Source organism: Pteropus medius, unplaced genomic scaffold (genome assembly GCF_902729225.1).
Source record: "Pteropus medius unplaced genomic scaffold, Ma_sr-lr_union100, whole genome shotgun sequence".
NCBI lineage: Eukaryota > Metazoa > Chordata > Mammalia > Chiroptera > Pteropodidae > Pteropus > Pteropus medius.
In genome coordinates this window covers 5,660,548-5,676,219 of record NW_024350325.1, presented here as the reverse complement: position 1 = coordinate 5,676,219, position 15,672 = coordinate 5,660,548, and the positions used below count along the sequence as shown (strand labels likewise).

The 15,672-nt window shown below is 39.9% G+C and overlaps 1 protein-coding gene across 1 annotated transcript in view; it reads right to left on the bottom strand.

The window, feature by feature from the left end:
- Nucleotides 1–15,672, bottom strand: part of LRCH1 (leucine rich repeats and calponin homology domain containing 1) — a 179,489-nt gene that overhangs the window by 57,373 nt on the left and 106,444 nt on the right. The window contains exons 3-4 of the mRNA XM_039839339.1: nt 15,298–15,424; nt 4,193–4,298 (exon numbers count right to left, since the gene is read on the bottom strand). Of these exons, the coding sequence (XP_039695273.1) occupies nt 4,193–4,298; nt 15,298–15,424 (233 nt within the window). The remainder of the gene's footprint in view (nt 1–4,192; nt 4,299–15,297; nt 15,425–15,672) is intronic.

The window sequence follows — 15,672 nt, the reverse complement described above, 5'->3', positions numbered from 1 at the left end:
CAGCAGGTGTAGTAAAACCACTACAAAACTGATATGAGTAATAAGGACACAAACTTTTTTTCTCCCCCTCACATTGAAAGCATATGAGAAGGGGTACCCAAGGAGGAGAAACAAGTAAGTAAATATGTAAAATCTTTAAAGTGACTGCCTAAAAATATTATCAGTGCTTTTTTGTTAACAGAGTTCTCAGAGCGAAGCAAAAAGAAGCTTGATACTCAGGGAATTATTTTTTAAAAAGATTTTCCAGAAAACTAATGTTTTAGCTTTGAGTGTATTTTAAAATCTTGAACCTAAATAAACATAATTATGGAAAGTATAGAAATTTGTACTGATCTTTTTAGGGAAAGGAATGCTTTTTAGGCAAGAGAGTAAGAAGTGGTGAGAGAAACAAAAATCCCGATGTTGTAGATGCACGTTCCCTCCTACACTTTGCAACAATTGCAGGCGACTGTGAAACAATTAAATTTTCCTTCTGAAAATGAGAATTTGCGATTTAAGATTTCTCAGTGATTAACAATATTAAATTTAAATGAAAGTTTTCTTCTATGAAAGGTTATATGCTTATAAATCTGCTGTTATTTTTTGCATACAGTATTATATTAGTTTCAGGTGTATGACATAGTGGTTAGACATTTATACAACTTACAAAGTGATCACCCGATAAATATAGTGCCCATCTGACACCGTACAGTTATTACAATATTACTGACTATATTCCCTATGCTGTACTCTACATCCCCATGACTATTTTGTAATACCAATTTGTACTTCTTAATCCCTTCCTCTTTTTCATCTATCCCCTCAATCCCCCTCCCATCTGGCAACCATCAAATGTTCTCTATATCTATGAGTTTGTTTTCGTTTTGTTCATTTGTTTATTTTGTTCTTTAGATTCCACATATAACTGAAATCGTATCACTTCTTCTTTATCCATTCATCCACTGATGGTCACTCAGGCTGCCTCCATATCTTGGCTGTTGTAAATAATGGTAGATTGCTTGTCTCCATTTTGTTTAGTTCTTTTTCTGGAGCTTTGTTCTGTTCTTTCATTTGGAACATGTTTCTTTGTCTCACTATTTTGGCTGCCTCCCTAGGTTTGTTTCTATGTATTAGGTAGAGCCGTTACGTCTCCCAGTCTTAGTAGAGTGGCCTCTAGTTGTACGGTGGGGCTCACTGGCACAATCTCCCTCGTCCTATGAGCCGGTTGCTCCTGGTGTGCCCCTCCTGTGGGTTGTGTGTGCCCTCCTGTTGTAGTTAAGCCTTAGCTGCTGTTGCACAACAATGGGAGGGATCGACCCTCAGGCTGATTGGTTGTGAGGACTGGCTGACTACAGTGGAGGAGCTGTTGTGCAGAGGCTGACCCTATTAAGCAGGATTTGCTTTAGCGGGGCTGCGGTGCCTGCCCACTCTGCCCTTTGGGTGTGTCATCTGTTGGAAGTAGTCGAGTGGTGCTCTATGGTATGGTCTTAAGCTGGCCACCAGGTGTATTAGTTCTGGGGCCTCTTGGGAGAGGCTCTTTTGCAGGCCAAGGTCAGCCACTGCCTGTCCCCTGCTGGGGCAATTTGGTATAAGCTATGAAGTGATTTGCAAATGACTGCCACTTGTGCTGGGCTTGGAAGTGCCTGGGAGAGGTTAAGCTGAGAACCAGTCCTGCTGCCACTAATGCTTGCTTTGAGGCCCCTTAGCAAGAGGTACGGAGCATGCTGAGGCCAGATGCTGCTTGTCTGGCATTTGTCAACCTTTGAGAGATTTTAGAAAAGTCTGCAGCATGAGCTAAGACAAGCCATTTGTCTAAAACCCACTAGAAGTGGCTGAGGTGAGCCTGCAAGTTGGGAGGAGGAGGATCTCGGGAAATCACCAGAGCAGGGCAAATGGTGTTGGCCAGATCAATGGAAACTCAGATATGGAGCTCACCCATGTCTGCACTATGGGAGTGGGGAGGGCTCAACAAAGAAACAATGGATTCTGCCAGCATTTCTGTGTGGGAGAAAACTGCTCCTCCAGCCCTGGCCCTGATGCCAGATAATTCAATTCCTCCCCATATGCCCCTGGCGCCTTTAGAGTTGCTGCCGCAGCACTAGAGCTCAGAGCGAATGAGTCTATCAGCGAGTGTGTCTGTGTGGGCCTTTAAGAGGAACTCCTGGGATTCCAGTCACCTTCTGTCTCACTCAGCCACGATCTCTGCTGATTTAAACAGATAGAAGCTATAGAGACTTCTCTTTCCAGCACTAGAACCCGGGGCTGGGAAGCCTCATATGGGGCTAGGTCCCCTCACTCCTCAGCGGGGACCCCCGCAGTCTATATATTCCTCCTGATTTTTAGCCGCCACATGTGGTGTGGGACCAGCCCATTCCACGTCTCCACCTCTCCCACCAGTCTCGACGTAGTTCCTTCTGTATGTCTTTAGTTGTAGGACTTCTGGTCAGTTAGACTTCAGGCGATTCTCAATGATGTCTGTTCTGCAGTTAAGTTGTAATTTTGATGTGGCCATGAAAGGAGACAAGCACAGTATTTACCTACTTTGGTGTCTTGACCAGCAAATTTGTTATTAAGAGTCTTCCCTTTGTACTTGGTCAAACCAAGACAAACAATTTCAAACATTCAAAAATAGGGTTGCACAATGAAAAAATGAAAAATCAATATTTTTAAACCAAGTCATCTCAAGTAATAAAATAATAAATCTTTATACTGAGATAGTTTCTAATTTTACTTCTTTAAAATGCTAGTCAGTATGAGAGATGTGAAGATGGCAGATATAAAAACCTTCCATCTATAAGGTACATTACATTTTATACAGTTCTTTCTCTTTCATGAGCTCCATTTTCTTGCCTTGAATAATGAAGCACTTCAAGCCAAAGATCAAGAAGCAGCAACAGAATAATAAAAGTCAGGCAGCTGTCAAATGGCTGCATTAGCATCAGATTAACCAAATGCCAACTGTTTCCAAATATATGTTTTTGCTTCAAGGTATATTTTAAAATATATTTTGCAATCAGGTATGCCTAGTCTCCTTAAATGAAAGTGATGGAAATCAATGTGATCTTTGAAAACCAGAGAATATTTTAGAGAAAGCAAAATATTGCTCTTCAACTTATTCCTGATTCAGGTCCAAAAGAGAATCCCAAAATATGAAATTCAGATCTACTACCACCTACAAGGCCAATTGTCAAAGTTCTTAATGGTACAAAATTTCCGAATAAATCTATCTTTTGACTTAAACCCCAACACAGTATATCAAAGGGACACTATCATGGAAGCCCACAGCTCCAGGGAAGTGTCTGCCCAAATCTGGCTCCAGGGCAGGACTATGTGAGAGGGCTCAGCGCTCCTGCTGGTCCATGGACAATGCACGTCAGTGTTGAGGTTCTGGAGCCATAAGTGCTTCCAGCCTTGGAGAAAAAAAAAAAAACCTACCAGTGACATTAATCCAAATATCACTTCAGCTGGAGCAGTGCCTTCTCCTAACAGATTTTAGACTCAAGGGTTTCTAACCAGGACACCCAGATCCCCCAAAACAGAAGTCCTGACAGTTGGATCTGCAGAACCAAGCATGCCAATTAAAGTGTTGGCACGATTTTCCAGAACATCGTTATGTCCATACCAAATACAGTCCATGTTGCCTCCTGTGATGAGTTGAATTGTTGAAGTCCTAGCCCCAATACCTCAGAATGTTTTTGAAGATAGGGTCTTTAAGGGGATAATTAAGTTAAAATGTGGTCATCAGGATGGGCCCTAATTCAGTCTGACTAGTGTCCGTCTTAAGAAGAGATTAAGACAGAGACACAGTAGGAAGATGACATGAAGACAAAGAGAAGACAGCCATCTATAAGCCAAGGAGAGAGGCCTCAGAAGAAATCAAACTGGTTGACACCTTAATCTTGGACTTCCAGCCTCAGAATTGTGAGGAAATAAATTTCTGTTGTTTAAGCCACTCAGTCTTTGTTACTTTGTTATGGGAGCCTGAGCAAACTAATACACACACAGCCTTAAACAGGGGAATGTTTTATTGCAGTGCTCCTTGATAAATTACAACTTAAGTATAACTTTTGTTACCTACATGTGAAATTCAAATTATAATTAATATTAAGAGGTGTACACAAACATGACTTGACCTCCTGCTTAACAAAAGCAAACAAGAAAATAATAAAAGTCTCCTATTTTATGCATTTTTTTCCCCTTCTTTCTTTTTTACCTTGTGGTAAAACTTTAAGGTAATTTCTTCTGACATTCAGTTCTCGTAGAGATTTCAATTGACCTATCTGCTGGGGCAAGGCTGTGATCTCGTTGCAGCTGACATCCTGCATCAAAAGCAAAGAGAGAAATAATAAATGCCTTTTCCCAGGAAATCAAGCACTTCATGTGAAATCCCCATAAGGAATTTAAATAGGACAACTACATAGGTAGACGTTCTTATTGGTCTCCAGGTTCCTAGCCAGGTAAGGCTATGTTCAGGGGAGAAAAGAAAAGTTCAATGATTTAAACATCCGCTGAAAAAAAGGAAAAGGAAAATGGAGGGACGTTGGTAGCGTTGAGTCGCTCCTTCACCAGCCTCTGGGCCTCTGCCACTTTCACGTGCTTCAATCATATTTAACCCTCAGAGGAAACCCACGAGGCAATATAACTATCCTAATGGTTACAGATCAAAAAAGCGAGGCTCAAAAAAGCAAAGTCACTCGTCCAAGGTTTCCAAGTGCCAGAGTTAATACTTGGAACGAATTATCAGCGCATTGTTCAGCCACTATCACGTAGAACCTCCACATAGATGAGAACGCATTCTACTTCACTAAACGCTCACATTTTACAGTGAAAAACTATAAATGTCTGCATTGTTTGGGTGCACTGTTTTATTAAAATAGAGGTCTTACCGGAGGGCTGGAAGCCTTGGACCCGAATACCTTTACATACATTTTATAAGCAATACTGCGGGGTGTGCAGACTGTGTCTGCTTTGCTTTGTAAGGCCACTACTCCATTAATCATTGATTGGGACCACCTCTTGACACGTGTGAAATGACATTTTTAATATTACATATCTTTATTATCTCCCCTAATCCCACTCTTCCTCTTGGCTCTGGTAGCTCTGCCCCGCTCTTCGCCCCCTCACCTCAGCTACTCCTTCCTTTAGTCTAGACCAGCATTATCTCTCACCTACAAACTACAATGGTCTCCAGCTGCTTTCCATGCATCATTCTCCTCCTCAGGCCCATCCTTCTCAGAGTGAAAATTTACACAGCGTAAATTTCGCTATGTCATTTATCAGCTTAAAAATTTGCAACAGCTCCTCAGGAACTATACGCTAAAGTCTCGAACTCTGCAGGCAGCAAGACCCAGCTCTACAGTTCTGCCTACTTTTCCAGTGCCATCTCTCTGAATGCCTGCCCTCTCTCCCTTACAACCTATACTCAAACCCCGTTACTGCTGCTTGCAGTTCCCAGTGTGTGCCAAGCCATTTCACAGTCCCCAAACTTTTTCAGGCTCTTCCCCTGCCTGGTATGTCATTCCCCAGCATTGTTCTCTTGTCCCACCTACTAATCTTTTAAGACTTAATTTAAGCCTCACTTCCTCCTTGAAACTTTTCTTGAGGCTTCCGCCACCTTTCCTGCTCCAACAGAGAAAACTGACCACTTTTCCTTTGTGGTTCTATAGATAGTCCACTTACTGTACTCATCTGCTCAAATGTCTCCCTTCTCCAATAAGCCTGTACGGTCCTAGATGGAAGAGACCATGTCTTATTCACTTTGTTTTCCTGGTGCCGAGCAGAATGCCAGGTGTGAAATAAGGGATCAATAAATGTTGGATGAAGTCCATTACTGCTAATGTCCAGGATGCTGCAGTTTATTCTGTCTCATGGCTGGGACCACAGGATGTGCCAAATCTCTTGCAGGTCTTGCTTGGTATTGTAGAAACATATATTTGGGCTATGAATGATCCCAGTGAGATCAAGTCCTTAAATATTCCACATCACTACTGAACCTGCAAAAATTTCTCCTTTTATTGCCCTTTTTAGAAGGTAGCAAAGCTTTATTTCAGAAATCAGTTTCACATTCACTCAGATAAGACAAACTTGTCATAATAGCAATTGCCCTCACATGGAGGCTATACAGAACACAGTGGATTGCTGCCCTCTAATCTCATCTAAACATCCTCAAATGACCTGCCAATCTGTCAAGATCATGAGTATGCTAAATGAGTATCACCTGATGAAGAGTAATAATATTGAAGAGGAATTTTCACTTAAAAGGCTAACCTTATAATCAGCACTTTGTTCTGCTTCTGTAGATGTGCTTGCCACATATGCATAGGCCGTAGGGCAGGGAGACCTCGAAATTAACTAAAGACTCATTCTCTCTTTTGCTTGTTCTGTCTAAATAACAAATGTAACTGCCTGTAACCCATAGTAACTCCTACACTCTGTAACCGCCTGAGGACAAATTAACCAATCGGCCCATGCCAAATAAGCCCTATTTAAGCAAAGTTGCAACTGAGCCCTGGGCCCAGATCTTCAGAGCGCTAGCTCCTCTGGGACCACTGGCATAATATACCTAAGTTCTCCAATTCTCCAAGTGGTGCTTGGTTTCTCGCAGGTCCGACTGCAACATTTCTGCAAGAGTATCGCTCCTATCAAAGGGACTGAAGCTGCTATCTGTAAAGGCTGAGGGCACACCATACAATCAGCCCACCATACTGTTCTGTACTCAGCTGTGTGTCTGGGGGTAGAGGTTGGGGGTGGCATGTGATGGATTAAGAACGCTAAGTGTTCAATGGCATCTCCTCCAAGCTGGCTGCTGCTGCATCGCTCCTGGTGTAGAAAAGTCACACATTTTATGAAAAACATCCTTAGTGTTAAAACAAAACAAAACAAAACAAACAAACAAAATGACCCGCAAGCACATCTGCAGAGACATAAAAGTCCAAAGAAGTAATTATAGAATTAGGAGGTCCAGAGATTTGTTCAGTTGCTCTTGGTCCCTCAGTGAGTCAATAAATTACTCTGCCTTTCTGAATATACTTCCATATATGAGAAGTGAAAAGTAAAATGCCTTCTTTTCCCAATTCCTATGGCATTTGATCAGTCACAGTAATAACCAAATCCTTTCAATGAAAGCTTTATCTTTCTTTGCCTTAACTAAATTACAAATAAGCATAAGGTACCATATTCCATTCTTTTTTAAAAGAGCCCTAACACAAATGTTACACAGGTAAGCCCTAGAGATATATGAAATTAAATCATTCTATTGGACTTGCAAAGTCACATTGGTGATGGCTGGGCTGGGGGTAGGGAGGAAGGGTCATGGGGGAAGAAATAATTGAAATTATTTTCTATCTCGAGAGAATTTATGTTATTGACAACTAAAATAAGTTTTATAAGTCTGTGAGTGACAGACCCTTTGCAGTTCTTGAGAATCACAGATTTTCAATGTGAAACTGACAATTTAAAGAAGCTTCAAGGACATAAATTTTCAAAACATCCTTCTCTTAAAAAAAAGGAGAGGGAAGAAGGAAACAAGAAGATAACATATGTAGGCAGCATATTTGCAGCATGAAATCTCGTGAGATTTTTCTTCCATTTTTTTCCTGTGTACTGTATTTATCTTGTACTTGTTAACAGCATTACCCTCTGGTTAGCCAGAATTTAGGGTATGCTGTTTCTCTAAATATAATGTGACTTTTCCAACATATATTTCTAACATAATGGCTTTATCAAAGAAGAGCAACTTCCCTCAGTTATATTTAAATGCTTATTTACCAGTAGGAAAATAGTTACTCAATTTACTCTTCGTTTTTTTCTTTTTTTAAAGAACTTCACATAATGATAAAAACAAATTTTTCCCTCTGACTTACAAGACAGGACATCTGTAGACAACGAGAAACACAAAATCCAATTGTCCATTCACATTTTGAAAGTTATATGATGAAGGTCAAATTATTTTAATAATACTCTGCTGTCAATTACTTCCTGTCCTGCAAAGTTTAGGGGAAGGATGCCCGGCAAATCTAGCATACAAGTGAGATAAAGACTTTTCACTACTGTGCAATCAATATTGTAGAAAACTGCACAAAACTTTATTCTATCTCAGTTACTGAATTTAAGAGGTTATGAATTTCACCACAAAAATAAAACCCTTAGGTAGTTATGTCTTAAAGTTAGCTGGGAACAAGGAGAAGGAAAGAGAAGATAGTGGTCTAGATACTTTGGGATAAGATATTTCCGTGTAGAAAATGTAAAAGCAATATTCCTGGAACGTCATGGTTCTTTAGAACATGTCTGGCCATGGTTAGCCCAAGATAAGACGGGGCACTTTTTTTTTTCAGTTCATTAAAGAAAATAAGATTTATTGCGGGGGGGGCACTAATGCTTCACACTTCTGCAATTAATTAGAATTTTACCAAGGTATGAATTCCAGGTTAAGAATAGTCAAATGAATTCCTTCTGAATTATCTATTAGCCCTAAGCTATGTCTTAGAGAAAGAAAATTATTCCAAACTTTAGTGAAATAAAATCACTATATATTTAGTGTTACAATACCACAAATATACAAGAATCATCATAAACATGTTATAAATATTTACTAATTCCATTATTTTTGACACAAATAATAACATAAATACTCAAACAAGTTTTTTATGGATCAGCCAGTTCGATTTTGTCATTTCCATAAAAAACAAAATAGAGACTTTTAATTACGACTTAAAACTTATTTTCCACTGGTTTAATAAAAATGCTTTTAAGGAACCAAAAGAAAAACTTTAAAAGTTAAGATTCTCATTTCATCAGAGCTTTTCTAGGCAGTAAAAGAAGTCTCTAGAAGTGTTAAATGCCTGTTGGAAATTGATACATTTTTGCTGACTAAGTGCTAGTTGCTAACTTACCTTTAAGATGCAAAAATGACAAGAATTTAAAACATCAGAGTAAATTCTGAGATTATTAATAGGTAATACTAGGTAATGCTTACTTTCAGAAAATAATGTTGTAAAAAAGAGCAGAAGTGTTTTTTAAGGTGTGACCTCTAATGAAAACCAACATAAATACTGTGTCAAGATGATCTCTTTAGAGAAGATTTTCAGTGAAGCCAGGCCATACTGCGGAATTGCACATGATATTAACATGAGCGACCATGCTCTGCCTCTCAGGTTTTAAAAAACTTGGTGTGGTTATACTATTGCTTAAGCCATATTTTGGTAAAAACTCTAGCACTTTTTTTAATTGGAGGAAACAAGGGTTCTGACAGAAAATGTAAGCTATTACCACTGGCCTTGCATCATGCCTCGTTTTTGGAAATCTCTTTTGTATGAATCTCTGTAACTTTAGGTAAATGTCTTAAACTCTCTGCGCCTATGTAAAAATAAAAGGAGAAATTAAATAATTCTAATTTCCTTCCAATGTTAGGAAAATTCATTTACCATATCAGAAAGATAACTGACTTAGGAATAATGTCAATTTTGATTTTAATAAGATTTAGAAAAAAAATCTGTTTTTCCTAATTTTTTTTTTAAATTGAGAAAAATCAGCGTGTTCATTTAAACACCAAACTTTTCAAACAAGCTTTAGTATAATAGATTATTATCTTTCAAGACTTACTGTCTCTTTCCAGTTTAAAACTCTATTTCACACCCTTCCACACACTCACAAGCACACGTCCCACCCGACTGCTCCTTAACGGACAGACAGAAATGGAGCAACAGAAGGGATCCTGAACAAGCTGTGGGTTTTCAATTGTCCCACAGAAATCAGAGCGGTTAGCAGGCCTCTCCAGAGACTACAAATGAATGAATGACCATGGCAGACATGAATTTCATCTCTATTACCTACCTCAGAGAGTGGAATGTTAGGCATAAAAATAATGAAGAAGGGATTTTTCCTCAGAAGCTGCTCAGTAAATCCTGTGCCTATAATCAGTCTTTGAATTCAAATTCTCCATACCACCAAACATTTCATGAAAAGGGAATAAAAAATAGTGTATGTAGTTAGGGCCAGGAAATGCACCTGCCAATCAATTATTACTTGAGTTAGGCCCTGTGAGCTCTTTTGGCTGTAAAAGCAAGTTTCTGAATCAGTATATCGAGTTCTCATAAATGTAGGTAAGACCCAGAAGACACAATTTTCACATGAATTGGGAGAGGGCAGAACTGAGGAAAAACAAAAAAGAACAGACCAGCTCTGGATACCAGCATGGCAGCATACACAGAGAACCAATGAGAAAACTCCTAAACCTCTGGCTAATGCCCTATAACGTTCTCAAATTTATTGTGTTCTAACTTGGTGTGTCTGTCCACATTGCTGTCTGTCATTTGTATAGCATCTCTTACCATATACTTAGCATACCTTATCCTTCAGGCATGATTTGACAGCAAAAGAACCATGTTTCCAATATGTTAACATGTTTGAATGAGTAAAATGAGGTTTAGTCACCACAAGAGAAGCCTGCTGACCCCTCTCCTAGCTGTGTGGCTCAGTGAGGAAACCGTCAGACAGACACTGCCCTTTGGTGCACGCCCTACTTCTGTAACATTTTCTGATTCACTCTGAGCTGTTTATGGCCTGCCACAACTTTAATGAGAAAAGCACTACAAGTTGAACCCAGGAAAGCCAAAGAAAGAAACCATGGCCCTTCTCCAGGAGAGGCTTACAGTCCAGAGGACACTATGAGTAGAGCAGATGCATTGTGCTGTGGGAAGGGTGTGGACTTTCATCAGACAAACCTGGTTTTCACCTCAGCTCCACCACTCTACAGCCCCACACCTTTGGGTAATTCTGCAACTTGAACTTGTCTGTAAAATGTAGATAAGATAGCTACCTTGCTGGGTTAATGTCAAGATTATATGAAATTACATGTCACGTACCTAGTAGACTGCCTGGCATATAGTAGGTACACAGTAAAAGGCAGTGCTTTCTCTCTTCCCATTATAGAAAGCACACAGATACTCAGTACACAGATTTACAAGGCAACATGTACAAATGGCCACTCAAAGTGGCCAAGAAGGTCAGAAAGTACTAGATCATTCGCATCGGTAATGACTCTGGAGGGGCCAGCTCCATAGAACTAAGATTATATAAATTCTCCCGGCATCTCTTGTGGATTCAAGAAAAGGATGTTTCAGTAGTGTTTCTAAATGGCTTCTTCATGGAATAAGGAAAACTTCTTTTCAATATTTCCTGCGCAACCTATGGCAGGACAAGCCAATCACTGAATGGCAATGCTCTTTGTTTTAAGATTCTTAGATAACTGTGATATATTTAAGAAAGTAAGATATTTTTTTCCAACTCCAACTTCTCTCAAATCAGAAAGGACGATTCCTTTCTTGTAGATGGCTACGATGTTTTTGTATTTGTGTTTACTTTTTAAGCAAATGGTGACTTTGGAATGCTTCAATCATACTTGGAAAAAGATAGTTTACAACTCAATCTAGGATACTCTGAATCTAAGATAAAAATTTTGAGAATATTTCTTACAGAATACTTAAAATACACTAAGCCTAATAAGCGGAGAGATTTTATCAGCATTTAGGTGGTTTAAGGTACTCTGAATGCTTGGGGAGTTCCCATTTTTAAGTTTGGTTACTAAGTAACCACAGAACAGAAGGCTCCCAAGGCAATTCTAGACTTACTTTAGGCACCCAGGGGAATTTTTTTCCCAACTGATAGCTAAAATCATGTGACATAGTTACCTATAATAACATTACTATTTTAAGCAAAAAGATGAAAGATAAGAACAGACAGGAAACTAATCTTTTTTTAGTCTGTGACCTTAAACAAGATCACTTGCCTTTTGTAGTTAAATAATGGTAACTTATTGAATTTTTATCAACCTCACAAATAAATGCTTTTTACAAAGGTCATGCTTGCTTACACACAGATTTCAGTAGAATAGAGAGAACACAAACTGCTCTGTCTAGTAGGGTGGCCACTAGCCACATGTCACTACTGAGCATGAGAAGCATGGGCACTCCAATCTGTGATGTGCTGTCAGTGTGAATACAAACTGGACTTCAAAGGCTTAGTACAAAAAATACATATATAAAATATCTCATTAATTTTATATTGGATATATGTTAACATAATATCTTGGCTACCTTTGGTTAAATACATTTTTTAAATTAATTCCACTTGATTTTATATATATTTTTAATGTAGCTACCAGTACAATTAAAATTAATTACATTTGCTGCTTGCATTATCTTTGCATTGGACAGTGCTAGGTGAGGCTGTTTCAACTTAAGTTACAAGTTAGCTACACCAGGGTAACAGTTGGTACATTGCTCATGGTTTCTCTGCCTTGGGTTTTGTCATTTGTAACATGTCAAGACTTTGGATTAGATGCCTTTTAAAACCCCTAAGGCTGTAACGTTCTAGGACTCAAGGATTCAACAGTTATTGCTGGTAGAGAAAACACACAAGGTCTAGTTGATGACAGTGCTGTACATGGCGAGGCAGGGCAGCCTTGGTTAGAGCGGGGCTCCAGACGAGGTGCTTAAGACAAGCTCAGGGCGTCGCTTACAGCCACCCGTAGTCTCATGTGTCCTTGTAGGCGGCAGTGTGGCAGTGGCGTTCTACTTCTTCTGCCAGCCCGGCAGCTGACAAGGGTATTTGAGGAAAGCTCTGCTCGGGTGTGGGGCCGGCTCCAGGGCCCAGCACATGTGCCACCAATTAACAGATGAGCTGGTCTGTAGTTCCAGTGGCACAGCTGATGGATGGCTTAAGCCCAGGGCGCAGAGGGACAGAAACACATTCCGCTGCCAAAAGTTTCCAGAAAACTGACCTCACAGTGTTCCATCCATATGCAGGAGCCCAAGAAGAAAAAAACAGCTTGTAATTCATATTGTGTTTGCAAGGCCCAATTCAAACTCTAGCAAACTAGAATTTTGTGATTTATCAGACTCTTAAAAGAAGTTTTTTAAAAAAAGCATGTAACTATCAGTTTCATTCAAAGCATTATTCTGTGTTTGTTTGTTTTCTGGAACCAGTTAAAATGATACCTTCTGAACCGATTTGGACTGCAAGATAGAGGTCCCCCAACCCAGGACAGTAATCGGGAGTCCTAACTGTCCCAAGACACCTTCATAGCCCACTTTCTATCATTTGAAAGCGACATTCAGCAAATACTTGGGGGTATCTATCAGGTGCCGGACACCGGGATGCTGTTCTTAAGCATTTTTCAAGGTATGGTGGGGAAGCTGGTGTGGGGAACACCAAGTAAGATGGCAAATGTGACTGAAAATTTGATGGTGAGTATAGGACGTTTGCCTTAGGAGCACCTAACTCCGGGTAGGAGGATCTGCAAAGGCTTTTTGGAGGATGTGAGATCTAAGTTGGCTATCAACTGACCAAGAGAAGAGGAGGAAGAAATAGTCCATGTATAAAGAGTGATGCTTTCAAAAGGCCAGAAGTGAAAACGGACAAGGTGTGTCTCCAGAAAGCTGGAACTCAGAGGGGGAAGGGGCCAGGGACACGCGATGAACCTGAAGAGGGAAGCACGGCCCAGACCATGGGGTGTCTCAAATGCTCTATGAAGGAGGTGATGGTGGCCTAAATCCAAGGAAGTGGCCATAAGGATGGAGCACCCAGCCCCATTCTACCCAGCCTCAGCGGGATTAAACTGCTTCCCACTCTTCAAGCATGCCATGCAGTCCCAGGCTGTCTTGTCTTTGCACAACCTATCCCTTCTCTCTTGAAGGCCTTCCTGTCCCTGCCGTCTTTTTTCCATATAGGAAATCCCACAGAGACTGATGTAAGGAGCCTCTCAAAGGTCTCTTCCCTTCCAACTTTTCCCAGTCCCAAGACTGAATCAATCAACCACATGAACATACTTCTTGTAATAGAGACTTTGGGTGGACGGGACCCAAATTAATAACCATCTTCTTTCAGAATTGCGCCCCTCTGTGGTAGCTGAGCAGCCACATCTGAGCAATGTGACCATGTGCCTTGGGCATCGCTGACTGAGTCAGGAGAGAACATCAGACTTAGATCTTGCCTCTCTTGCTTAGAAAACAGGGCTGAGACCTGCTAGCAGGCCCCTGCTAAGTGCTTTGGCTGGGAGCACATTTAAACTTGGGATCTGTGAGCTAGGCAACTTCTTCACTGCACGTGGAAACAGAGAAAACTCATAAAAACAAATCATGGCCATGGTTCTTGACAACTTTCCGGTTTCTTGTTCTAGTCACTCATGATCCCTGATCAATGTCCTGATAATGAGTGATGTGAAGACCCCTGCATCTCTATAATCAATCACAACTCTTGGTGTGAGCAAGCTGGAATGGGTTTCAGATACTGCTATCATATAAGCACTGAAAAAAAGGCACTTTTTATAGTACTAATGCTTTTACACAGAAATTACTCATTTCTATACTGAAGTCAAAATTGATACATATGTGACATGGGTGCTGTCACTCTCCTAGCCAATTCTCACTGCCGAAGTGATCACAGCATTCACAAGCCATCACTGCAGTATTCCAGGTAGCCCCAAAGAACTTAACAGGAGTTGGCACACAAAAGAAAAGTTATTGACAATCAATGTTCCAGGCTGGCATCTACTTAAAAGATGGTACTGTGTCATTTTCATGGTTGTAATCATAATATTTAGCTCTATGCTTGACACTTGGTCGGTATAAAATAATGCTTGCTTAGAGAATAAATTATGACTGTTATGTTTAACCTGATTGTTCATTCTTACCTCTACATTCACCCATTGTAGCTTAATGGAACTCTAGAAAGGATTTATTCTTTCCCAATGTAAGAAACAAGTTAAGTAATTAAATCAATAGTGAAAAAGCTGAAATATAGTAGTACATCTCAGCCTTAGGCACACACGACCCATCTCTGCCTATCTATAACTTCTTTTTATACCCAGGGATATAGTCACATTTTAAAATTACATTAATTTGGGGCATGGTTACTCAAATACTTAATAGAATCAGAGCACTCTGTTCTTTCTGTCTTGTGACTTAAGTATATACATTCATAAAGTGGGGTCTACTAACCTATGTGTAGATTATTTTTCCAGTTTATCTATAATTATTAAAAACTTATATACAGTGTGAAAAAAAATGACCTAATATTATATGACAACCTGTAAACTTCAGGAGCTGTAAAGCCTGTGAATTTCAAGAAGTATAAACTACAGGAAACCTGCAAAATTCAGGAACTGTGTTACAGCTAAGCTAGGACTGTTCCTCTCATATATAGCCCTCCAACAATACAGGCTCCTCCTCATCCAATTGTAGCAAAATGTCTTTCTGACAACAGTGATAGGCTATGATTAGTAAACCAACAAAAAGAGCATCTTAAAAATCAGTAACATACCAACTCCATTAACTGTTTGAGCTGACCTATCTCTTCTGGCAGTGATCCAAGTTTGTTGTTACTTGCGATTAAGACTTTGAGAGGCAGACCACACAGGCAGGCAGGCAGGGCGGACAGCTGATTTCGACTGCAAAGACAATACAACAAGAGCACGCGTAAACATAGAGACCACTCCATACCATTTGTGAACATGTTTTTAACAAGCAAGAAGAGAGGAGTGAGCGAAGAAGACATTTTATGAATATAAAAATCTAATAGTTTCTGTATGTGTAATAACTCAAATCCCAAGTGTATAAGAAAAGAAAATATATTTTACAAAAAGAGAGGCATCGGCAGTTCTGAGGGAAACAACTTTTCCAGCAGAAGGGACTCCTG